The 27058-nt window shown below is 39.2% G+C and overlaps 2 protein-coding genes across 5 annotated transcripts in view; one reads left to right on the top strand and one right to left on the bottom strand.

Annotated features, from left to right (window-relative positions):
- LOC131980453 (cysteine/serine-rich nuclear protein 1-like) overlaps positions 1–27058 on the bottom strand; it is a 158968-nt gene that overhangs the window by 113107 nt on the left and 18803 nt on the right. The window lies entirely within an intron of this gene.
- col6a2 (collagen, type VI, alpha 2) lies at positions 256–26463 on the top strand. 4 transcript variants are annotated; one of them, XM_059344688.1, is made up of 32 exons: positions 267–470; positions 5336–5424; positions 6607–6707; positions 8829–8972; positions 10672–11034; positions 11124–11144; positions 11268–11333; positions 11969–12067; positions 12167–12193; positions 12339–12365; positions 12484–12528; positions 12622–12675; positions 12762–12824; positions 12920–12982; positions 13088–13141; positions 14035–14070; positions 14161–14223; positions 14331–14393; positions 14504–14566; positions 14652–14714; positions 15528–15578; positions 15672–15770; positions 16299–16361; positions 16493–16528; positions 16623–16668; positions 17796–17948; positions 18077–18171; positions 19025–19206; positions 19298–19476; positions 19659–19697; positions 23882–24216; positions 25257–26463. In XM_059344688.1, exons 2-32 carry the CDS (start codon positions 5352–5354, stop codon positions 25521–25523), a joined length of 3033 nt encoding a protein of 1010 aa, XP_059200671.1. In that variant the 5' UTR covers positions 267–470; positions 5336–5351; the 3' UTR covers positions 25524–26463. The 4 variants fall into 4 exon arrangements, with proteins under 4 accessions (XP_059200672.1, XP_059200671.1, XP_059200670.1 ...); XM_059344687.1 differs by having other exon boundaries at positions 269–470; positions 5340–5424; positions 25254–26463; XM_059344686.1 differs by having other exon boundaries at positions 269–470; positions 25254–26463.

Raw genomic sequence — 27058 nt, 5'->3', positions numbered from 1 at the left:
ATAAAAACAAATCTTTTAAAAAATTGTTATATCTTCTGATACTGAACTGGCACTACAATGTTTGAGGACTTTAAGGGGGGGTTAAGAACTCCAGCTGCGCTTTGGCGTCCTTTCTCACTGGTTCATGGCAGTAATAGCCCCACTATTATGGATAACTGTACACGCGTGCGCGCTCACACGGGTTCCTGCGGAGCCATGGCGCCTCCAAGCGGACAGCGGCGGGCACTGGGGCGCGTCGTGCGCGCCCTGGGAGGAGGGATCAGAGCTGGTGGCTGGGGCTGGACCGGGACAGGAGAGCGAACGGACGGCTCTTCTGCGGGAAGTAAACGCGCATCCAGGGGCTTTATTTCCCATTTTCTACCTCCCGTATCTTCCTTTTCTTTCTCGGTTTTCCCTCGTGCTGAGATGAGGAGCTAATCAACAGAGGAACAGCTACTCGAGAAGTTTTCAAGTTGGTGGAAAGAGTTCGGGTAAGAGGCGCTTTTACGCACAACAATGTGCCAAATCTCTCTCTCTCTCTCCCTCTCTGTCTCCTTCTTTCCCTTGTGTGTTTTCCCTCTCGGTCTCTTTGCAATTCTTCCAACTTGTTCTCATCAACAGGAATTTTTCTCTCCCAGTCAAACCAAAGTGCTGCGCGAACAAACTTTTAGTAAACGCAACTCCTTCAAAATGCAAAAATTACTCTCCCAAGACAGAAACAAAAGTAGAACATGGACTCTATCAGTCGTGTTTTATGCTCTGCATGTTTTTGCATGACATGTACCTGTGCAGTCAGTGGTGAAAGGTGAAGCGGACTCCCACTCACTCCCCTGGCCTGGACAGTGGGAGAGGAGTGGGAACATCTGCAGGAGCGACTCCTCCGCAGCTGTCAGTCCGCCAGAGGGAGCCACAGCGGCGGGCACTCTGCTGCCTGGGGGCCTACAACCACCTGCATGGAAATATTATATTTTCTTAGTGCAAATTGAGTTTAAAAAGCTGCAGGATTGGGATGATTGTTCTGCAAAATGCATACTTTTTTATTGTCTTGTAGGTAATTATTCAGAGGCAAATTGTTCTGTTTGTGATTCAGCATTTACTGACTTTTTTTTTTTAGATGTTTCTCTTTTTTGTCACTTGTGATGGTGCAGATTTGACAGTGTAAATATGCTGCATCAGCTGGCTGATAGTTTTAGTTAGTGGTCAACTCTTTCTGTCTGAGATCTGAAGAGTTGATGTGAAGGACACCAGCGGCCTGTTTCATAAAGTGAATTTAACAAATAAGCAAGACTTTATCAGGTTTATTTGACTCATTTTCTGTCTAATTGGTTGAAAAAAGCACATGGTTAAAGTTAAGTTACTATGGCAACTAAACCAGCAGGCCCTAGTCCAACTGTTGCTACCAGCAGCTGGGTGTTAACTGGATTTGAGAGAATCTTTTGCATCAGCTGTCCAGAGGCCTTCCCTCATTATTAATCATGCAAAGTGTCCTGGTCCCAGACTCTCAGGGCCCCTCGGGGCCTCAGACCAACTGTTACCAGTTACCTCATTAATAATATGTTCTTCTGGAATATGATCACCTGATATAATAAGGTCCTTAAGGCAGGTCATGCATGATGATATGATTGATCTAAATGTTCCTGTATAAATGTGAGAATCAGCCGTCCAGGCCCCCTGTTGGTTCATCCAGACATGACATCCAGGGGAAACCTCTGGCGGGCAGCAGACTGAGGCCTTGAGAAATCTGGTGGTTTAAAACCAAAATGTGAGTCTTATGTTCATTTTATGCAGCGGTGGAAGAAGAATTCAGATATCTTACTTGAGTACTAATACCACTTCACAGTAAAAGTCATTAAAAACCAACTTAAGTAAAAGTACAAAAGTATCAACATCAAAATGTTCTTAACCCTCTGTGGGCCCACTGTGGACATTATCAGCCATATTTGTCATTTTTCACTTTGGTTTTGGCCGTGATACTACAAATGGCATGATTTTTGGAAGAAGGTTTTTTTTCTTGATATATTTTGTAATTCAAATTTAATTTTTTCTAATGGGTCTATAATAATACACTGTGTACAAATGTACAACCCTTTCAGGCCCTTAGGGCTGAAAATGTCCACTGTAAAAAAAAAAAATGACATAGAAACAGATTAATATTTTTTTCCACTTTTTCCCATATAAACCTCTTCTGCCCTAATCAAAATAACCAAACGTTTAAATATTTTGAGGATTTTAACCCTTTAAATGCCAGTTTAATTATATGATTTCACTGTTTTTCAAAGAAAGGGGTTTAACATTTTAAATCTGACACTTCACAAAATCTAAAAATGCATCAAAAACCATTTTGTTCTTAATCTTTGACATATCCATTAGTGTGATAAAAAACCAATGCCCGAGCCAAAAATCATTTATCATATGGAAAATAACTAGAATTTTGTGTTTTTCCCCCCCATAAATAAACACCAGTGACATCATGCAATCAAACTGGCATTTAAAGGGTTGAAATGGCAAAAATGTTTAAACATTTGGTAGTTTTGAGCAGGATGGAAGTTTTTTAAGAGGTTTATGCAGAAAAAAATATTAATCTGTAAAGTTTAGTGGGCCCAGAGCGTTAAAGCATCAAAAGCAAAAGTACTCATTATGAATAATGGACCCACTCAGATTGTTTTATATATTCTAAATATATTCTAAGATTATTATTTTTGATGCATTTATGTACGCAGTGTTTTAATTTTCTCAAGGTAAGGCTCATTTTAACTACTTAATATACTTTATGAGGTTTCATTTATAAAAATGTCTCATCACTTTAAATGTATCATGTTTTTTATGTTAAATGTTTATGAAGTATAAACATAAAATTTGAATACTCAAGTAAAGTACAAGTACCTCGGAATTGTACTTAAGTAGAGTACTTGAATAAATGTACTTAGTTATTCCATGTTATCACCCCAATCATATTCAGGTTTTTTTGTATGTTTGTCTTTACTTGAAAGGATGTTTGGATGAGACAGTTAGTTCCATTTTTGCCTTGGATTTGGACCTGCACTTATATAGACCAACACTTATGTAGCTTTATGTAGCTTTGCGACCACTCAAAGTGCTTTACACTACAGACTGACTCATTCACCCTTTCACACACACATTCATACCGGTGGCAGAGGTTACCACCTGCCACCATTGGGAATTCATTCACAGACCGATGAACGCACCAATTTGGGGTTCAGTATCTTGCTCAAGGATACTTCGACATGTAGGCTGCGACGGTCAGGGATCGAACCACCAACCCTTCGGTTGGGGGCAACCCGCCCCCCGAATTGCTTGTTTCATTTGGTGAAACTGTGAGTCCTTCAAGTACTCAGATATATATCTATATATATCTATATTAGTGATGTCCAAATGAAGCTTCATGGACCATTTTATATATTTTCTGAGCAACATGGTCTCACAGAAATCCGTGAAATAGCCACGGATTTCGCTTAACTCAAAATCCGTGGAATAGCCACGGAATCACTCAAATTTCTGTGAAACTGACACGGATTTCGTTACAATGCAAGTTAATGACAGTCATATCCCGTGGCTATTCCAACATACAAAGTGATTATGTACATTCACTGAGTGAATATTTAGAAAATAAAACATATATTTCTCGCTACAAATGTGATCAAAATCCATTTTTATGCAGAAACTAAGTCAAAATATTGATTTTTCACTAAAAATGAGAGAACTGTCCGCCATGTTTTTTGTTCTGACCGCCGGGACCTTGAAAGTCACGTGACTTGGAACAAACCAAATTGTAGCGAAATCCGTGTCAGTTTCACGGAAATTTGAGCGATTCCGTGGCTATTCCACGGATTTTGAGGTAAGCGAAATCCATGGCTATTTCACGGATTTCTGTGAGACCAGGTTGTTTCTGAGCCCGATAGATGGCGCTCTCTTTCCCAACAAAGGGTTGAAAGCAAACTAAATCAGCCTTTCTTGAGCCTTTTCTTTAAACCAAGAACGCCATCTAGTGGGGTCAACAGATACAACTAATGGTTCATGAAGCTTCATTTGGACATCACTACTCTCTCTATATAGATATCGATATATTTGTATATATGTATATTTGGTGGATCTGACTGAACTTCCACTGGTTACAGCTGAACTCTGGCAGCATGTTAAGACTTGTGTCCAGATTTCTGCATGAATAATCCATAAATAATGAGGCAAACGTCTGTGTTCAGATCAGTCACTTCCAGATTCTGTCATTTCCATTTCTACTGCTAAACACAAGAAAACAAGAGCCATCAACTCAAAGTTATTAGTAGTTAACGAAAACTATAACTACTATAACTATAATTGAAAAAACATTTTCGTAAACTGAAATGAAATAAAAACGATAACTAACTGAAACTGTATTGTGTGGTTACAAAACAAACTAAAACTAACTAAAATTATAGTGAAAATGTCCTTCGTTTTTGTCTTACTAAACTAAAACTAATAAAAACTAAACTAAAACTAAGCATTTCCAAAAAAATAAAAACTAATTAAAACTATCAAACTCACTCTAAAAACTAACTGAATTTGAAAACAAAATCACAACAAAATTAAAACTAAAACTAATGAAAAATCCCAAACTATTATAACCTTGCTTCAACTAATGAGATGAGATTATATAACTCTGGCGGCCATCTTGCTCCCAGAGCAGCAGCCAGCAGACTGCAGCTCCTCGTGAATCACACTAAACTGATACCAGCTGCAGGAAAGATTCAGAAGTTATTTTGCAAAATGACTTCGGCAATCAAGAAACTTGCAGCACAACAAACGATAAGAGGAATGATTTTTTCTAATAATTATGTGTCTTTTTGGTCATTTTGTGTCTTTTTTCAGTCATTTTGTGTCTTGTTTGGTCATTTTGTGTCTTTTTCTAATAATTTTGTGTCTTATTTGGTCATTTTGTGTCTTTTTAAAGTAATTTTCTGTCTTTTTTTGGCCATTTTGTGTCGTTTTTAAATAATTTTGCGTCTTTTTAAAATAATTTTGTGTGTTTTTCTTATAATTTTGTGTCTTTTTTAAGCCATTTTGTGTTTTTTCAGTCATTTTGTGTCTTTTTTTAGTAATTTTGTGTCTTTTTTAAGCCATTTTGTGTTTTTTCTGTAATTTAGTATCTTTTTTTTTGTAATTTTGTGTCTTTTTTTGGTCATTTTGATACTGCCTCCAGCGGCCCCCAGGTAATTTGAGTTTGAGACCCCTGATTCAGGCTGTAAATATGCACTTTCCATAGTTTTTCCTCTATTTTATGTCTTTTCCTTCTCTTTTCAGATTTGATTGAGAGCTAAGATGAGAAATAAAGCAGCAGGTTGTGTGTTTTGTGTGTCAGACAGGAGCAGAGGAAGATGCTGAGGTTAAAGGTCGCCGCGCTCTGTCTTCTCTTCGGAGTCCTGACTCACGGCCAGAAGCAGTGCAACAGTGAGTAACTAGTACAGTCATGGAAGCGATTATTACACCATTTATTCAATTTCTTGTTTATTTTAATACCTGGTACAACTAAAGGTACATTAGTTTAGACAAATATAATGATAACAACAAAAAAAGCTGATAAGAGTTTAATTTAAGAGCTGATATCCACACTGTAAAAAAATCGCTGTGAAATCTACAGTTATTTACTGTATTATTCACAGTTCATCACTGTGTTTGATTTCTACATTATAGTTCTGTATAATTTACAATAAAAATCAGTCATTGTGACAAAATCACAGTATTTAAAACATTACTGTGGAAAAAAACTCAGTAGACAGTATGAAAAGTAAAGTAGACGACTGTATTTTTCCATTATTATCATAATTTTGATCAGAATCAGTCCTATACAAATGCTGTTTAAATAATTAACTTAAAGTAAGGTTTTTCATACAAAACACAGTATGGAAATCAATTGTAAAACAGTAAATATATTAATATTATTTCCTTTAATGTATAGAGTAATTACTTGCAATTACTAGTTATTTCTATAAAAAAAATAATGAAATAATTATCAAATTAACAGGATTGTTTACTGTGCCGTATTGCCAGATACAGTACCATTAAAAATCACAATGTTTAACTGTTTTTATTATTATTACAGTAAACTAATCAGTAATGTAAACACAACTAAAAAATCAGTGTTTAATTGTTTTTTATTTTACAGTAAAGAAAACAGTACTGTAAATAAAACTAAAATCACAGTATTTAATTGTTTTTATTTTACAGTATAAAAACAGTACTGTAAATAAAAATACAGTAGTTCTACTGTAAATAATAATTACAGTAAGTTACTTTGCCAATAAGTTACTGTAAAAAAATCACAGATAATTCTTTACAGTGAAGCCATTTTCCATGGTTTTCGTGATAATAACCAAAATTATGATCAATAAAACCATGTTAAATGTCTAGATATCAGCTCTTAAATTAAACTCTTATCCGCTTTTTTTTGTTGTTATCATTATATTTGTCCAAACAAATGAACCTTTAGTTGTACCAGGCATTAAAATGAACAAGGAACCAGAAGAAAACAAGGTGGCCTAATCATTTTTTTCCATGGCTTTGTGAAAAATTGTGATCTTGCTGATTGAAATGCATTGTAATTGACATGTGTTTCTTTGTGTTTCCTTCCAGAGAAGAATGAATGTCCCATAGACTTGTACTTCACCATCGACACATCAGAGACCATCGCCCTGCAGGAGCCTCCCCTCGGAGCGCTGGTGGAGAGCATCAAGGTCCATTATCTGCACTATTTTCACCTCAATACAGAATAATTGCCTTTTTTTAACAACTTTTTTATTGCTTTTAAAGAAAAATAAATACAGCAGTCCAATAAAAGTGAAAGGTACATTGCAATCCAATTTAAATAAAATAAAATAAAGTAAAGTAAAGTAAAGTAAAGTAAAGTAAAGTAAAGTAAAATAATTTTAAGTAAAGTAAAGTAAAGTAAAGTAAAATAAAATAAAATAACATAAAATAAAATAAAATAAAATAAAGTAAAGTAAAGTAAAGTAAAGTAACGTAAAGTAAAGTAACGTAATGTAACGTAACGTAACGTAACGTAACGTAAAATAAAATAAAATAAAACAAAATAACATAAAATAAAATAAAATAAAATAAAGTAAAGTAAAGTAAAGTAAAATAACGTTAAGTTAAGTAAAGTAAAGTAACGTAACGTAACGTAAAGTAAAGTAAAGTAAAGTAAAGTAAAATAAAATAAAATAAAATAAAATAACGTAAAGTAAAGTAAAGTAAAATAAAATAAAATAAAATAACGTAAAGTAAAGTAAAGTAACGTAATGTAACGTAACGTAACGTAAAGTAACGTAACGTAACGTAACGTAACGTAAAGTAAAGTAAAGTAAAATAAAATAAAATAAAATAACGTAAAGTAAAGTAAAGTAAAATAACGTAAAGTGAAGTAACGTAACGTAACGTAACGTAACGTAACGTAACGTAACATAACGTAACGTAAAGTAAAATAAAATAAAATAAAATAAAATAAAATAAAATAAAATAAAATAAAATACAAATAAGGGACCAGGAGGTGAATCCCAACACCCCCAACTTGGATCTCTATAAAACTCCTACAGGACATGAGAGACCATGTTTTAACAAGAAAGGCAAATAAAAATATTGATTACAGCAATTCCTTGATCTTATCTGCCATTGTTTGCCTGCTACAATAGAATCAGCTGCAGCGCCGTGCATCTCACCACTGAAAGCTCCACATTTATTATGTTAATTTATGTGTTAATCCAATGGGGCTTGGTAACTGTATGTGAAGGTACCAGCATCTTTTTGGCAGCAGTGATGCCTGTTAGGAGAATAATAAGTCTTTTCCAGCATGTTATACACTGAGCTAAAACAAGTACAAGGGCGTGCAATGTAATAAATAATATTTAAAAAAAAATAAATGACCACTGAAAATGGTACAAAGTTATTGATGAGTTAGTTAGTTTGTCTTGCACATATTAATTGTTTTGCACGTGTCCGTTTTATTGCACATTTGAATTCATTTATCCTGTGTGGGTGTTGAGAGTTCTAACATGAAGAAATATATCAGTTTTAAAATGATTGCATGTTTATAAATTAAACCACAGAACAGTGTATTCAGTAGTTAAATGAGTCCGACCATGACATCATTAATAAATGCATCAATATTAATAATCTAAAAATATATTTGGAAAATATAAAGAATCTGAGATGGGCCATTCTGCATAATGAATACTTTTACTTTTGATACTTTAAGTCAGTAACTTTAAGTTACTTTTGACAGAAAAAAAAATTAATTACTTAAAAAAGACACAAAATGACCAAAAAAAGACACAAAATGACAAAAAAAAAGACAAAAAAGGCCAAAAAAGACATAAAATAACAGAAAAAACTAAATTACTTAAAAAAGACACAAAATGACAGAAAAAACACTAAATCACTTAAAAAAGACACAAAATTACCACAAAAAAAAGACACAAAATTACCTAAAAAAGTAATTAAAGGGACCTTCCACACACAACACGGTAAAGTGCCATTCATATAAAACTCACATTAAACTTTCATATCAAGGTGGGGGCCACAAAATATCGTCATGAGGGCCACAATTGGCCCGCAGGCCGCGAGTTTGAGACCCCTGGTTTAAGTACATTTTGATGCTGATATGTTTGTACTTTTACTTCAGTATTTTGAATGCAGGACTTTTACTGTAGTGGAGTAATTTCACAGTGTGGTATTAGTACTTTTACTGCAGTAAAGGATCTGAATGCTTGTTGTTATATAAGGTGTTGTGTGTCTTGTTGTAGTATAAGGTGTTGTGTGTCTTGTTGTAGTATAAGGTGTTGTGTGTCTTGTTGTCGTAGAGATTCGTTGAGTTGTTTGCGAACCGTCTGGAAGACGCTGAGATCAACGGAGTGGTTCGGGTCAACTGGAACCTCGGAGGACTTCACTTCTCCCAGAGACAGGAAGTGTTCAGCCGCATCGGACCCAAGAATGACTTCATCACTGTGAGTAACACACATACACACTAAAGACACAAACAGGCCACAAACAATCAAATTAAAGATACATACAGAACTAGAGGAAATGCATAACTTTTAGCCTACAGATGCTGGTTAAAGCTGCAGCCAGTTAGCTTAGCTTAGCTTAACTTAGCACTGGATATGGAAACAGCTGAATCTCAACTAACCACTCAACTCTATTCTCACTCAACTCTCATTTGTACAATTGACAATTAGCCGTTTTTATGGGTGGTTACGTGCCAGACTATTTCCTGGTATCTCTGCTGGTCACCTGGCAACTGGTCCCAAGTAATAGTCCGGCAGGTAACCCCCATAAAGCAAGGAACTGCTGTTTTTATACACAGCCAGGCTAGTTTTTGTGTTAGCTAAGCCAGCCATGTCCAAACTATTCCAGAAAGGGCCCTGTGGCTGCAGGTTTTCCTTCCAACCAGACAGAAACACAACAGACACGAGTCATTTAATCAGCTGATCTCAGGGATCAAACAGCTGATCAGTAGAGTCAGGTGTGTCCTTGATTGGCAGCATGGATCTTTCTGGAATAGTTTGGACATGCCGATGCTAAGCTAACTGACAGTATATCAGTTCTCATCTGACTCTCCACCAGTGGAACGAATAAACAGGCGTTTTGTCCGGTTTTGTCACTGAGTACTTGTTGGAAAGCGACTGAGTGTTTTGGCTCCGCCCACTAGTTAGTTCCCCTCTGTTCCCATACAGCTACTTCTGTAGCGGCTAACCAACGGAGTTAATGTGACAACAGACAACACGACACGGCTAGCAGTGTTGCCAACTTATGGACTTTGTCTCTATTCAGACCCCCATAGCGACTCTTTTAAAAAAAAACGACTAACGACAAATCTATCGACTTTTCCTGGTGTTTTTACTTCTTAATGAGCAGCAGGCGCCGTCCCAAAGCACTCACAAGCGGCCCAGTCCTCCTGCAGCAGTCTCTCACAGCTGCAGTCAGAGCAGGAGATGTTAACCGAGACGTTTATTTTGGCTAGCAACAAACAAAAACAAAATGTTGGTTACTGAGCTCAGAAAACTGAGCAGCGACTCCTTGGAGTGTCTGTTAGTCCAACCAAATGCTGAACAAGACATTTAATGAACCAAACGTTCAAACAAACTGTCATTAAGTGAAAATACAGTGAAAGGGTCAAAGTTATGAGACCAAACCGCTAAACATCCTTTTTTATATCTATATAACGTGATATATAACTTTATTGACACGTTGTCGTGGATACGCATTGTTCTGGTTCTCTCCTGATGACGGCTCGCCTTGTCAGTGACCTGTCAATCAAAGGTAGCCCCGCCCCAAATCATATGATTCTTTATCTTCTATTTTCTTCTAAATGGGGCCATTATTTACACTATTAACATCAAATTGTCTTGAAGAAGATTTTTTTACCAGTGATTGAGACCATAGTGTTGTCCTGAAAAACATTCTGAGGTAATAAATCAAGTGAGAAGTTTTCTCATTTTGCATTGAAATTAATGGACAAAAATGCTAATGCAGCCAAACTTAGCGCCCCCCGCTGGAATTTTCAGTAGAATGCAGCTTAAGGCACTTCCTGGTTTGCCTCCCTGCTCAGACTAGGAAGTTGCCGCCTAGTTTTGGGTCCTGGCGGTTGCCTACTTCTCTGATTGGTCATCCAGCCTAAACAAGTCCCGCCCCTTTTGTTTCCAGGGCCTCAGGGCGATCCGTTACCTGGGTAAGGGCACCTACATCGACTGCGCCCTCACCAACATGACGCACGAGATGAGGGCGCAACACTCCTCGCCAGACGCTCTCCGATTCGCCGTGGTCATCACCGATGGACACGTGACCGGGAACCCTTGCGGGGGCATCAAAGTGGCGGCGGAGAGAGCTCGCGATGAGGGCATCAGGATGTTCGTGGTGGCGGCGTCCAGGAACCTGGAGGAGACGGGGCTGAGGGAGATCGCCAACTCTCCGGCGTCCGTCTACCGCAGGGAGTTCATGGCGGTGGACCTGAGCTCAGGAAGAGCCGTGATACACGAGGCCACCATCGACCGCATCATCAGTACCATGGTAACACACACACACACACACACACACACACACACAGATAAATGATCAAAGCCTCGTCTCCTAACTCACTGTTCCTTTTGTCTTTACAGAAACATTTGGCCTTCGTAGAGGTAAGAACACACACACACACACACACACACACACACACACACACACACAGGTGATGGTTGTAAAGTTTTATGTTTCACACTTTCCCGCTCTGACTGTTTTTGTTTGGTTTCTCTGTGATTCAGTGTTATAAAGTGGCCTGTCTGGAGACGCCAGGACCACCCGGTCCCAAAGGACACAGAGGACAGAAAGTAGGCTACACAAACACACACACACACACACACGCACGCACGCACTCACACACTCATACATACACATACACAAACACACTCACTCCCACACACTCTCTATCACACACACACAAACAAATTCACACACACTCACTCTCTTATACACACTCACACACTCTCACACACACACTCACACACACTTAGTCTCTCTCTCACACACACACACACACACACACACACACACACACTCTCTCATACTTACTCTCACACACTCACATACACACATAAATATATATACAGATGCATCTCGTTTATTGTTTATTTATGTCAGTAATTCAACATCAAAAAGGTGAAATAACACATTATATAGATCCATTACACATAGACTAATTATAATGATTATGGCTTACATTTAATGAAGACCTAAAAGTCAGCGTCTCAAAAAATTGTAATATTACAAAAGATTAATTTTAAAAAGTATGTTTAATATGTAAATGTTGGCCTCTGAACAGTCTGTCATCTATATGACTCAATACTTGGTTGACTTGAACTACTGGAAATGGACTTTACATCATATTCTGATTTATTGAGATGAATCTGTATCTAGTATTTGTGCTCTCGTCACTTTCATCCTCACTAATTTTTGTTCTCTGCAGGGAGCTAAAGGAGACAACGGAGACCCGGGCTCTAAGGGAGAGAGAGGTCGCCCCGGAGACCCCGGTATCGAGGGTCCCATCGGTCAGCCCGGTACCAAAGTAAGACGGATTCATCACCAAACAATACACTATGACACAAAATGTTTTTGTCTATTTTGTAATAAACTATTTTTCTTTTCCATTGTTTCCTCTCTGTAGGGAGATCCAGGTTTTAAAGGCGAGAAGGTGAGTCGGCTCAAGTTTATCAATTCAAGTCTTTGAATTAATTCCTAGGTTATTAGATAAAAAATGTATTCATAATCTGTAAATGAACACTGAAGCACAGATTGATTGTACATGAAATGACTGCTGCTCTTCTGTCTGCCCACAGGGAGAGATTGGAACTCAGGGGAAAAAGGTAGGACTTTTTTTTTATCCCCGTTTATGATTTATTACCTAACCAACCTATTAATCAGAATTAATTTAGTAAAGGTATTGTTCTTTCTCCTCTAATTGTCTCTTCTCTTTGTTACCAGGGCGTCGGTGGCCTCGCAGGACGCAACGGAAAAGACGGACAGAAGGTCGGTGCAAAGACTTTTCAAACTCTTCTTCGGAGCATTACTAAAATACTGGATGTCTGATTCTGACGTGGTGCTTTGTTTTCTTCTTCTCAGGGTAAAATTGGACGGATTGGTGCTCCTGGCTGCAAAGGAGACCCAGGAGACAGAGTAAGAGCTCAACATGATTTAAAATGATCAGTAATCCATGTTGTGTTGTGTTATGGCCTGTTGATGGTGTGTCTGATGCTCTGCAGGGTCCTGATGGTCACCCCGGAGACGTTGGTGAACGTGGTTTTCCTGGAACTAACGGAGAAAAGGTACGTGGTGTTCACTCAAAACAAAATCCGTAAACCATCCAACCTGAGGTTAAACTCTGTACCTGACTCTCTGTGTGCTTGTATTCTATCTTCAGGGGGACCCCGGTCGCCCTGGGAGACCTGGTCCATCTGGCCCGTCCGGAGACGGTGGACCCAAGGTAAACCGGAGAAAGCTGCTTTGTGCTGCAACATGAAGTCTGATATGTTAAATGGTTTGAGGATTGTTGGAGTTGAAAGAATAAACTCTGGTGCTTCTTCCACAGGGAGAGAGAGGAAGTCCTGGATCTCCTGGAGTCCCTGGATTGAAAGGAAGCCCAGTAAGACTCACTGCCACAGACATATGACTATTTATTATCATCCATTCATCTACCTGCACTGCTGCTTTACTGTACATTCTTTACTGTATATATTTATATAACATATTCATTCACTATACATATCCTTTAGCAGATTCAATTCATACCTGCACCTATATTTAACACTCTGTTTATATATAAATACCTTGCACTTTACTACTCTGCACTTCTGGTTAGATGCTAAACTGCATTTCGTTGTCCTAGTACTTGTTTAATGACAATAAAGTTGAATCTAAGAAATACAATTACACCCACTTTTATTATGTGCATCGTGTATCTAAAACCTCTCCTAAACTGGACACAGAATATGTCGACATTAAGCTCTTTAATTTTTCGACAGCAAGTCTTGTGTTTTATGATATACACAATGAGAAAAGGTTTTAGAAGAGTTAGCTTTTGGGTGAGAAAAGGGCTATTTCAGTCTGGACAGAGGGCTGAAACACAGAGAAAAATAAAATAAAAATAAGTGTGTCTGCTCTTATATCTCATCTTTTTGTTGTAGTTTTACATCTCTTAGTAGTCATTTTGTCTCACAGTAGTCATTTTATATCATTTCTTAGTTATTTTGTAGGTCTTACTAGTCAATTTTTTCTCTCCGTAGTCCTTTTGTAGGTCTTCCTCATGTATTTAGTATCACTTTGTAGTCATTTTCTCTCTTAGCAGTCATTTTATAGGTCTTCATAGTCATTTTGTTGGTCTTAGTAGTCATTTTGTCTCTCAGTAGTCACTAAGCCATTTTGTATCAATTAGTAGTCTTTTTTTCTCTTAGTTTTGTTTCAATAAGAGGTCATTTTGTAGGTCTTACTTGTCATTTTGTCATCAGCCTGTTTGGTAATACTTCCTGTGTTTTTTAGGGAACTGCTGGACTTGGAGGACCAAGAGGAGAGCCGGTGAGAACATCTGATTCAAACATAATGTTCCTCTCCATCGTCCACCTGCTTTAACTCTGTGGTGATGGTCTAAGTGTTGTTGTGTTGTAGGGGAGAAGAGGAGACTACGGGCCAAAGGGAGGCCAAGGGCCAGACGGAGTCAAGGGAGACAAGGTACCAGATTAAATGTGAAATATAACCTCTGACCTCGGCTCAGACGATGTGTTACATTGAGATAAATCCTTCCACCACCAGGAGACTCAACTCTGGTTTTATTTCAGGGTGAAATGGGGCCCGAGGGCTTGAGAGGACTTCCAGGTGAATCAGGAAACAAAGGAACAAAGGTGAGAAGAGCAGAATAATCTTTGTCATCTGTATAGGTTCCTATGAACACCAACTCTTTCATCTGTCCTCTATTGCTGCACCTGTCGTCACCTTTCTCTCCTCTGGACAGGGAGACAACGGGCTGCCGGGCCCCAGGGGCCCCCCGGGGCTATCAGGAGAGGCTGGGAAGAATGTAGGTTCAGGCTCTCATTTATCTGCATCATGTGAAAAAGATTCATTACCTTATCTAGTTTACATCAGCATTGTTTCCATCATAGGGAACCAGAGGAGATCCAGGTGATGCTGGACCAAGAGGAGAACCTGGAACAGCCGGACCAAAGGTACACGTCTCTACATGGGTCTAGTCTTCAGAGGAGGCTCCAGTCACATGACTTGGACTCGAGTCAGACTCGAGTCATGAATTTGAAGACTTTTGACTCGACTTGACAATGTGTAAAGAGACTTGCAACTCAACTTGGACTTAATAACTTGAAAAGACTTGTTACTTACCCCAAAGATTAAAATGTATGTGAATGTTTCATGTGTGTGTGCGTGTGTGTGTGTGTGTGTGTGTGTGTGTCTGTCTGTCTCTGTCTGTGTGTGTCTGACGTGTGCTGTCGGGACAACATCCAATCAAATTCAATCCATGTTAATTTGATCCAACAGCATCCATCCAATCAAATTGCAGGTCAACCAATGAAGAAGAACTTTATCTTAAAACCAGATAAATTAAAGCTGCCAGCAGTGATGAACTGGCCCGAGCAGAGTGACCTGATGATTATTTGTTTCTTACCAAGATAAAATAAAAACTTTAGATTTAGAAGTGTTAGATAATTTACCTTGTTTTAAGAGTTAATTTCTTATTTTAAGTGTTCAACATGCTTATTTCTAGATTTAATAATCTTAATTTAAGAAATCTTGTCAAGGTAAATTATCTGTCCATGCAACAAGATCATTTCCCTCAGATTTACTGTTTTATCTGGTTTTTAGACACTTTTTTGCAGTGCGTCTTGACTCGGGACTTGAGGGCAAAGATTTTAGACTGACTTGTGACTTGCAAAACAATGACTCAGTCCCACCTCTGGTGATCTTTGGACTGTTTTCAGGTGTCCAGCGTCAGTTTGTCTTCACTGTTTCTATGTTTCTCTCTGCAGGGAGACCATGGGAGACCTGGCTTCACCTATCCTGGTCCCAGAGGATCATCGGTACGTACACATGCTCTCAGTCTCTTCGTCTCTTCCGTTTGCTTCCTGCAGTGACGCACTCAGCTCATAAAACTTTCCTCCGCTGCTCTGCAGGGAGATCGAGGAGAGAAGGGGAACCGAGGGCCTCGAGGCAGCAGAGGAGACTGTGGTCAGAAGGGAGATCCAGGAGACAAAGGAACTCCAGGAGACGCAGTGAGTAACTTAAACCTCTGAAGTCCAGGAGATTTTGGTTCAAATTTGTCGACTTCCTATTCCTATTCATTTCTGTCTCTGTTTAGCATCTTCCAGTCTGTCTTTACATCACATGCATGGCTCCTTTTTCTCCACACAAACTGGGCTATCAGTCAGATTTTTCATTTTATTTTAATTAACAAAGTATAAAGCTGCCAGGAACCCAAAATACAAACAAAAGACACAGGTTTCTATGCAAATGTACTTTTTTTTAATACCATTTATACACACAGTCTATTTGCATGTAAATTAAAAATAGTAATAGTTTTCATTGTACAAAGAAAATTCACATTTTAAGAATGATCTAGAAACAACTTGTGTACATATCATATATAAGTAAAGTTATTACTGTAAATAAAGTAAGTAAGTAAATAAAGTAAGTAAGTAAGTAAGTAAGTATACAAACTTATGATAGTTGGATGTTTGCTGTTACTGCAGAAGACAGACTCTAGTGTTGGTACATTATGCACATTTTTCTGCTTCCACCAGGGTGAGCCAGGGTCTCAGGGCGAGCCGGGTCTGAGAGGACCAAGAGGAGACGGGGGACGTGATGTAAGTATACAAAAACACACGGAAGATGATGTTTTTATATGATTACTTGTTAGCGATTAGCTGCTAACTATCCTGAACTGGTGAAAAGCTGAGAGTCAGGATGTGATTTTCTGTGTTCTGTTCCTCCACAGGGAGATCCTGGTCCTGAGGGAGACCCCGGCCTCACCGTAAGAACATTTATCTAACCACTGCTTTATCACTGGCACATATAAGAGATAAGAGGCTTAATGGAGGTAATGATATGATGTGTTTTTCCTGCAGGAATGTGATGTCATGAACTACATCAGGGAGACATGTGGCTGCTGTGGTGAGTTTACCACTTGGTGTTATCTGTTATATTTCTCTATTGAGACAAGTTGGAATGAAAATAGGGTTGTGTTGAAATGGTTGACCTAGATTAGTGCCCCCGCGACCCGGCCCCGGATAATTGGGGGGAAATGGATGGATGAATGGATAGATTAGTGAAAACTCCCGCGGAACTTGCTGCCAGATCGCCTAAAATGAAGTCAACCAACTCACAAGAATTTTGCAGATTAAGGTTACCATCGAGCCTTGAAACTGGTTTAGTTAATACATGAAACAAACCGAAATGTCATATTTCCATTGAGTTTCTAAATCTTTACTTGAGATTAAACTGGCACTCTTTTAAATGTTATTCTTAGGTTTCTTTTTTTCGACAAAGGAAAGTAGGAGATGTTTTTTACCTTACATGTTTCGACTGACAACTTCAGACGCCATGGTCGCTGTGACGTGTCTTTAGCGGAGTTCCTCATAGGGCGTGGTCAATCTGACAGACCTGTCAGTTCTGTCAGATTGACCACGCCCCCCGCCGCCCGCTGGTCCTTGCAGGAGAGACACGTCACAGCAACCAGCTGACGCCTCTGACGAAGACCTTGCTAGAAGTAAAACTCTTTGAAATGTTTTTTCTTGTTGCGCCCTCTTCTTCTGCAATGGTATAATGTTTCCTGAATTGGTGCGTATTGCTTATCTCAATAAACACACATAATAACTGCATATTGGTAGTGGATGGGAACAATCACTCATTGGCATTTTCTTTATTGTAATACGGTTAATATTTGTGATACATTTGGATGCATACCTGGCTGTTTTGTTTCCATTCGTGATCTGAAGAAGCTCTGATAGGTTGTCAGATTCTTACTAATACATTGTGCATCAAATGGTGGCAGTGTCACTTTTGTAGCCATCTCACCCACATGTGTCCTTGTCAAAGGAGGACACAGGGCTTCAGGAGTAGTTTCTTATGGCTTTACTCAAAGATTTAAGGCAGCATAGACGTATCCACATATCTGAATATACCTTTCCTGGCAGCTAACTTCCTGCCAGGTAACACACACTTTGATTCCCAAGAGCTCCCTCTACGGTATTACCAAATGTTAACAATCTGAGGATCTACGATGTGTGTTTTGTCCACAGACTGTGAGAAACGCTGCGGCCCCGTGGACATCGTGTTTGTGATTGACAGCTCAGAGTCAGTGGGTCTGTCTAACTTCACTCTGGAGAAGAACTTCGTCATCAACACCATCAACAGACTGGGTTCCCTCGCCAAAGACCCCAAATCAGACACAGGTAGGCACGCAAATGTTCATGCACATGTTCTCTTCTTAAATGACAGCAGAATTAGTCTGTGCAGTGTCAACAACTTCACAAAATGGAAACTGCAAACTCGGCATAAACAGGATTGTTTGTGTTCCCAGGCACCAGAGTGGGCGTGGTCCAGTACAGTCACAGTGGAACCTTCCAGGCCATCAAGCTGGACGACCCCAAGATCGACTCCCTGACTGCTTTCAAGGTTCAAACATAAACACATGTGCTTTGAAGTGTATTTTAGGGCATACACAGCATTTTTCTTGTGTCTGTGTTGTCCAGATGATTATAATTAATCAGATCAGATGTGCTGTCTGCACATGTGAGGCAGATGGGAGAAAACACATCAATGAGTCAATCCATTCTGGACACTGTAGTCAATCCAACAACACGCTGTCCTGCTGCCTTACATGTCCATTAGATTGCCAAATCTGTATTAATCCACAGCTGAAAATAGTCCCCAGCAAATGCATTATTCACCTCTGTGGAGGTGGACAATTTTAACATTCAAAAATAGGAACTCTTCCATTGACTTAATGTTGGAGATAGTGTGTAAACACTTATCCTTTTTATAGATTTGTAACTGGTGTGTGAGGACCTAATTGCAGTAACCCAAACCACAGGATCGTTTAGAAAAGAGTCTTTAATCTCTTCTTGAATGGTCTTTACAGCAAACAAGCAACAAGCTCGTATAATGTCTGCAAGTTGATTCAATCCAGCAGTACAGCAGCAGGACGCCACACCGGCGGGCAAACACCAGGAAGAGTTAAGACGGAGATTGTGGTCGGAGACAGAAAGCTGAATAGTTTACCGGGAGAATGACGGGGCAGGTTAGTCAGTGGCAGGCAGGGTCGGCAACAGGAGATCAGTCCAAAGGAAAATGCTGGAGAGTCTTGCATGGAGGCTAAGAACAATCTGCAATCTTTATTCACAAAACCTGCTCAAGTCTTCAAAATGAAGAACTTTGTAAAAATAATAGAAGTGTTGCAGTACTGATCACGTGTCATGTAGTACCTCACTGTGCTTACACTTACTCACATTCTGACTTCACTATTCAGGATGCAGTGAAACGTTTGGAGTGGATTGCCGGAGGAACATGGACTCCATCCGCTCTGCAGTACGCCTACGAGAACCTGATCCGAGACAGCCGCCGAGCCAAAGCCAACGTCACTGTAGTCGTCATCACCGACGGACGCTTCGACCCCAGAGATAACGACGCGCTGCTCACCTCCCTCTGCGGGTACCTGCCACCGGGGCTCTATTTTCAGATTTAGAGCTTTTGGAGAAGAAAAATTGTCCATCTCATTGATTGTGTTTGTTTGTGTGAACAGGCATGAAGGCGTGGACGTGAGCGCCATCGGTATCGGAGACATGTTCGACCAGCTGGAGGAGAACGAGAGTCTGAAGAGCATCGCCTGCCAGAAGGACGGACGAGTGATGGGCATGAGGCGCTTTGCAGACCTGGTGGCCGAGGAGTTCATCGACAAGATTGAAACCGTGCTCTGCCCAGGTACGCGCCTTACAGAAGCACACATTACTTGAGGAACAATTAATTTGTTAATGATATGTAGCTATTTAATTGTTGTTTTTCCCTGTCCTTATATTGTAATCATTTTTACATTCATCTAGTGAATTTTAACCTTTTTTTGTTTAGTCCTTTTTCTCTAACATATGTCTTTATCTTTATTTTAGATCCTATCATCATTTGCCCTGATCTGCCCTGTAAAACAGGTACGATTTTAAAATATTATGTGTCACTTAATGCCGCCTTTCGTACGTTTTTCAGCAATTAGGCTTGGATGACCAGCACTATCAAGGCGTCAATATGCTTCAAATTAAATGACAAATTGTCTTAACATGATCTGGAAAAAATTATTTCAGGGGGTCATTGTGGAGCAATTTTCGTATCTTTCTAGACCAATGATTCTTCTGTTTACATTCTAAACAAACTCTCCTGTCACTTTCTGTGTCTTCAATGCAGGCCTGAAAAGTGAAGCCTGTACAAAAGTGCCTTAAACTTTCATTCTTTCTAATGACCACCTTTTCTGCAAAAAGAAGTCAGATTGTATAGAATTAATTAGAAAACCACCCTACTTCTCACCTGGTTTACTATCTCAGTAAACATTTTCCTGAATTCTAAATCATCCTAAATCATCCTAAAAGTCCTCAATCCTCTTCAGCACAGCCTGATGTTCATTTGTTCATCAAACTATGGTCCCATTCAAAGTAAAATAGACAATGAAACAGAATATGCTGAGAATGACAAGTCGCGCTGACTTTTTGGGGGGCCTTGCTGCCTTTTTTCATCATTTTTGTGTGTTTATGGTTCATGAAAGTTAATTCTAACATTTTGGGTGCTTAAAACATTTTGTTCAGCGTTCGGTTGTACTAAAAAAACCTCAAAGGAGCCACCTGTTCATTTTGAATTAGAGATACACCATGCTAACTAAGCTAGCTAGCTGGTGCTAGCGTTAGCTGGTGCTAGCATTAGCTGGTAACTAAGTGTCCTTCCCCTCAGCTTCACCTTCTTGTTCAAATATGGTCACTTCAGGCTCAAAAACACCAAGCTGGCGACCGAAAAAATGCCAAACTGAAGGCTTGACAGCGACAGTCCACAAGCTAAAGAGTGGCTTCACAGTGACTATGTCCACTTCTTTTGTACATGGTTCCACCAAGTGTTAGTGAGACTGACCTGCAACTCTCATATATCTATAACAGCAGGCTTTTTGACTTCCAGTGTGGCCAATCAGAACAAGTATGATCAGTTTGGCCTTCAGACGAGTCTGGACAGAGCTTGGTACCTCCTAGTTTATTTGAAGCATACTGACGCCCTCAAGCTATGTTAGAGATTAGACATGTTGTGGCTTAAATTTAGGTCAATTTGTTTTTCACACTGTGGTATCATTTCACCTCCCTTGCGATGATGCAATTTGTTTATGTTGCTGTAAAACCAGCACACAAGACCAGTGGTGGAATGTAACTAAAGTACTGTACTTAAGTATAATTTTGAGGTACTTTTAGTTTACTTTAGTATTTCCACATTTGTAACGTTATACTTCTACTTTACTTCTACGTTTTAGAGGCAAATATTGTACCTCTTACTCCAATACATTGAGCTGACAGCTTTAGTTACTTTACAGGTCAAGATTTTACATAAAAACATGAACAGTTTGAAATGATTATGCATGTTTTTAAATGAAACCACATAAAAGTATGTTAAATAATTCCACTGCTTACATAAATGCATCAATAAAAATAATCCAATAACATATTTAGAATATATAAAACAAACTGAGTGGGTCCATTCGGCATAACGAGTACATGACAATTTAATAATTTCCAGTACGTTTTACCTTTTTTCCCCCATTTTCCATATATATATATATATATATATATATATATGTATATGGAGTGGTGAAAAGTAACTAAATACATTTACTCAAGTACTGTACTTAAGTACAATTTTGAGGTACTTGTACTTTACTTGAGTATTTCCATTTTATGTAACTTTATACTTCATTACATTTAGCTGATAGTTACTTTTCAGGTCAATAGTTAACAAGAAAATCATGATACATTTTAAATGATTACACATGTTTATAAATTAAACCACATAAAAGTATATTAAGTAGTTAAAATGAGCCCTATCTTAAAAACAGTACTTCCATAAATTCATCAAAAATAATAATCTAAAAATACATATAGAGTACTTTTACTTTTGATACTTTAAGTACATTTTGATGCTGATACTTTTGTACTTTTACTTCAGTAAGTTCTGAATGCAGGACTTTAACTTGTAGTGGAGTAATTTCACAGTGTGGTAGTAGTACTTTAGCTTCAGTGGGGGATCTGAATACTTCTTCCACCACTGCACAAGACTTGAAAACTTGAATTGGAAGTTTGAAGCAGTTAGCGCAGCTCGTTGTAGCTCCGTCATCTTTGTTGGCTGTGTTGATGCGTCGTGTCTGTGGGACTCCGCCCACAATGTTATTCCGCCCGCTTGTTTCAGGAGGGGGCGTCGCTGCGGGGCAAGCCCCTCCCCCTTGGAAGCCACTGTCCGAGGAAGGCAGCCCCTCATTGGTCCCCACCTCTTTGGAGGGTGTGTCCAACCTGCTGACCGGCCTGAGCGAGCAGCAGTACGGGGTTGGCGTGGCAACCATGGCGTACACCGCCCAGAGAGCCAAACTCGCCCATGGAGACGACAGGCAGCAGTGGACCCAGCTGTTCATCGACTCCTTCAAATATGTCTACGGAGACATTATGGGAGACCCAGAGAAAGCCTTAGGACTCTGCTAATGCTAATATGCTAACCATGCTACCTCGCCATTATGGACGCCAATAACTCATAAGCTTACTGCTGGACATAGAATAGATTTTATTAAAACTGTGGGCATTTTTATATAACTATGGGTGCAATATACACCTGGGCTGATGCAAAAGGATTGCATGATATGAAGCTGGCCCTGTTCTTACATTTCAGAGCAGTCTTATGTCTGTATATGATGGGTCAAAATTGAAAATGTGATGCTTCGTCTATTCATAGAATATATCTGAGTTATTTTATACATACGTGGAGCTTTGTCTCAGAAAAGTACGTCTGTTAGGAATATGATACATATCATTTCTTCCGCCTGAGTGGAGGAGTGTTTTCCATTAATGGAAATGGAAACCGGATGTCGTTCATTTGTTGGAGGCAGATTGGTTCAGTAGAGCCATTCATGCTGCTCCTGTATAATAAACAGTGGCTCTTTGATGAAGCCTCATTTCCACTGTGAATCACGAGCCTCGCTGAATCACCAATTACATTTTTTTTTTGCTGTTTTGCACATATCCATGGTTACGGCCTTTACTTTTTTTTATTGTGCTCTGTGAATGAGTCATGTTGGTGAAAAGGCCGTGACATGTTGGAAATATCTGGTTTTATACATGTTACTGTATATGAGTCAGACGTTGTTGGTGTATGTAGATGTTTGATTACGTGACTTGGCACTGACAAAGAAGGAACCATTGTATGTTTTGCCCTTGATTGGTGCATGTTTTTTCTGCATGTGGCTTGGCTTGTAGGATGACTAGAGGAAAACGACCACAGAGCAGCTTTTACCAAATGTTTTGGTATCATGTTAGCTTTGTCACTGAAACTTGCTGATGTAAGCTATGTTTTATTGTTTATAAATGTATTTTTATGCCATCTCAAGAGAATAAAATCATAGAGCAAACAAAAAAAAAGTGCTTTCTTGATGAGATCACTGTGAGAGCTAGACTACAAACCGGCATGTATGGAAAGTACACTATGTTTCAGTAAAATTCTGCTCTTTTTCCAGCTGCAGCTCACTGAGCACCATCTCTGATTTAACCCTTTATAGGGCACTCATTGAAATACTTGCAAATTCCAAATTTCAACCCTAGAGGATATTAGAGGATATTACATACAGCCAGAATGTGTAAAAAAAAAACAAACATACAGACCTGGGGGAGGGGGGTAATATTTTGAGAAAAAAGTTTACTAGATTAAAGTGGCAAATCTACGAGAAAAAAATGTGCAGATTTATGAGATTTAAAGTGGTGAATCTGTGAGAAAACAGTTGATTTTTTCCCCACTTTTTTCTCGTAAATCTGCGACTTTTTTTGCGCAGATTTGCCACTTTAAATCTCTTAAATCTGCAACTTTTTTTTCTTGTCTATTTGCCACTCATTTTTACATTGGAGGTCCAGTTCAATAAAGTTAATATTATTATATTATTATCATACTGATTGGTAGCCTGATCTTTGCTGATTAGCTGGAAGAAATCCATTTGGTTCTACGACCAAACAGAGAGACATGTGGACCTCATTTAGATATCCACTGAAGTTACCAAATATAGTTCTTCGCCTGATAAAGGGTTAAAGCTTTTTCTATGTGTGTGTGTGTGTTCCAGAGCCTGCAGTGGCTAGCTGTGTCCAGCGGCCAGTGGACGTGGTGTTCATGCTGGACGGTTCTGAGAGGATGGGGCTGGAGGACCACCGCAGGGCCAAAGAGTTCATCGAGAACGTGGCCCGCCGCCTCACGCTGGCCAACGGGCCCAACGACGAGAGGAACGCCCGCCTGGCTCTGCTGCAGTACGGCAGCCCCACAGAACAGACGGTGGAGTTCGCGCTCACACACAACCTGACGGTGATCTCTGATTCGTTGGCGAGGGTGAAGTACATGGACTCCTCCTCTGCTCTGGGCAGCGCTATCATCCATGCTGTCAACAATGTGGTGATGCCAAAGGTATTAACACAAACACAAACACTTGAAGATTCAGATTCAGATTCCCTTTATTGTCATTGCACAGATTAGCAAGTACTAGGACAACGAAATTAGCCATCCACCCGTCCAAAGCGTATAAAACACACATACAATATGAAAGGACAGGAAGATAGAGATGGAACCGGTTGCGCTCATGTTTTTTGGAGGCCTTGCTCCCTGTTTCTTATTGTTTTTGTGTGCTCATGTTCCATAACAATTTGGACGGCTAAAAATGTTTTGAGATTTCAGTTGTCCAAAAAAACACTCAAAGGTGCCAGCTGTTTATTTTGAATTGTAGATACGCCATGCTAACTAAGCTAGCTAGCGGGTGCTAGCGTTAGCCCTCAGCTTTAGCTTCTCGTTCAAATATGAAAAAGGCTCAAAAACACCATGCTGGCGACCGAAAAAATGCCAAACTGAAGGCTTCTGACATTCCTGGTCAGCCACAGACACCGCACACCGCACACCCCCAGTCATCCACGGGCACGCTCCTCGTGCACTGACACGGCTTAGTCACGTACTTTGTACAGTTACAATCACAATTTTCAATAAAAATAGAACATATGCAAACAAAAACACAATATGTACCTGGTAACACAAAGGGGACATTCCTGGTCAGCCACAGACACCGCACAGCGCACACACCCAGTCATCCTATTCACATATTGACAACAGCTAATTAGCGACCTAGCATGCTAAGCTAACTAGCATGATCTAAGCACTTTCTGCACATTGGATTGAATAAGCATTTATGACATGAGTGTAAATAGTGTCACTACATTACACGGGAGCATATATGCATTATCACATCAACATTTTATGAAAATTTAATATAATTACAATAAATAATAAAAATATGTTTATGACTGGGTGCGATTCAACCCACCACGGGCACGCTCCTCGTGGTGGTATTGGTTGATTAAATCATGGCAAGTGGAATCACCCAATAACTCTGTTACATTGGCAAGAAAGCAAAAAAAAAGAGTGTATTGTTTTAACGTTCCATGTTGTGTTTGTAGCAGGGAGCCCGCACGGCTCGTCGCAACGCTGAGCTGGCCTTCGTGTTCATCACCGACGGCATCACCTCCAGCGAGCAGCTGGAGGAGGGCGTGTCCGCCATGAGGCGGGCGGAGGGCGTTCCCACGGTGCTCGCCGTGGGGACGGACACAGACGAAGACGTCCTGCGGAAGGTGTCGCTAGGGGACATGTCGGCCATCTTCAGAGGAGCCGACTACGCCATGTTGAACAAACCCGCTTTCTTTGAGCGCTTCATCCGCTGGATATGCTAGTGAGGAACTGTAACGCTCTGCACCATAGAATTAGACCCCAGAGAGTGAAAGAAGGGCCTTCAGCGCACACGTAAAAACACACAGAGTCGTCAAAAACAAACCTCTGTGTGATCATTATCATTACTGGATGTAAGGCACTGAGGCGGCTACATATCCTGTTGTTTTTTCTTGTTGTTTTGGGTGGAAATTGAATTACAAAAGCCAAAACAATCCACGTAGGACAAGATGACACACTCACACAAACACGTAGGCATGCAATATAATTAGTAAATTGACTGTTTATTCATTCTAAATCTATGGGCAGCACTTCCAACCAAAGACACTCATAAGTATCCCAGAAGAGAGGTGTATGATTATTGAATGTGTACGAAATTAATTGTACGCTTTTTTGTTTTTATTTCGTCTTGATTTTTAGTTTTCAGTCTCTCTCTCTCTCTCTCTCTCTCTCTCTCTCTCTCTCTCTCTCTCTCTTACACACACACTCTTTTCTCACAAAGTCAGTATTTACATTAAAGGTGCTAAAATAGAAATAAAGGACAAAGCCATCTGAATGATTCTGATACTTTTTTTTTTTTTTTTTTTACATAATGTTATGCTGTAATTCCTGTAGTTTGTCCAGGGGATAAAAAACATGTCGACATATCTTCTCCAGGGAAAACCTCACCATACGTTCCCCACACACAGCCCCTGTGAATAACACACACACACAGACACACACACACACACACACACACACATATGCTGTAGTTAATTACACACATTGACAGACAAACATGGAAGAACCAAATCTGTAAACATGAAGTCCAAATAAAGCCTAATGTGGTGACCCCAACACTGTCTTTTGTGTTTGCAAGATACATAAATGTTTGATGTGTTGATATATGATATATATATATATTTTTGTTCATGCACAATGTCTCATTAAATCACTGCAACCTCAGCATGAAAGAAGTGTATACACTCAACATACACAAAACATTTCAAACTTTTGGAATGTAATATTTATCCCCTGATAATAATGAAAACAATGTGCTCCCACATTCATAACATCCAATGTAAAAGTGAATCTGGCTCCCTCTGCTGTACAAACAAACAAAAGACAGCTAATTTAGTTTAGTTATTAGTTATTTCACAGATTCAGGTCGACACAATTTAATACATCATGTCAACTAATAAATTATCATATAATATCATAGGCAAAGCTAGTATTATGCCAGTAGTATGTGGTAACGAAATAGAAATTAAAATTTCCATAATTCCATAAAATAATCCATATATTATATTATGTATATTATTCTGAAATGAAGCATTCTGTTTAATAATTTTCTATACATATTTGTATGTTGCAACCAAGAAACAATTTGAGAGTAAGTAAATATAACAATAATAATAATAATACATGTTTATACAGTGATTTTCATTGTAACCAAAGACACTAGAAAAACAAATTTTTGTTTTATTTTTACAAGTTTTTTCATTCATTTTTGCATTTTTTGTTGTGTTTGCATATAATAAGTAATAATAATAACAAATAT

This window comes from Centropristis striata, chromosome 11 (assembly GCF_030273125.1).
Source record: "Centropristis striata isolate RG_2023a ecotype Rhode Island chromosome 11, C.striata_1.0, whole genome shotgun sequence".
Taxonomy (NCBI): Eukaryota; Metazoa; Chordata; class Actinopteri; order Perciformes; family Serranidae; genus Centropristis; species Centropristis striata.
This window is presented reverse-complemented; position numbering and strand designations above follow the sequence as displayed.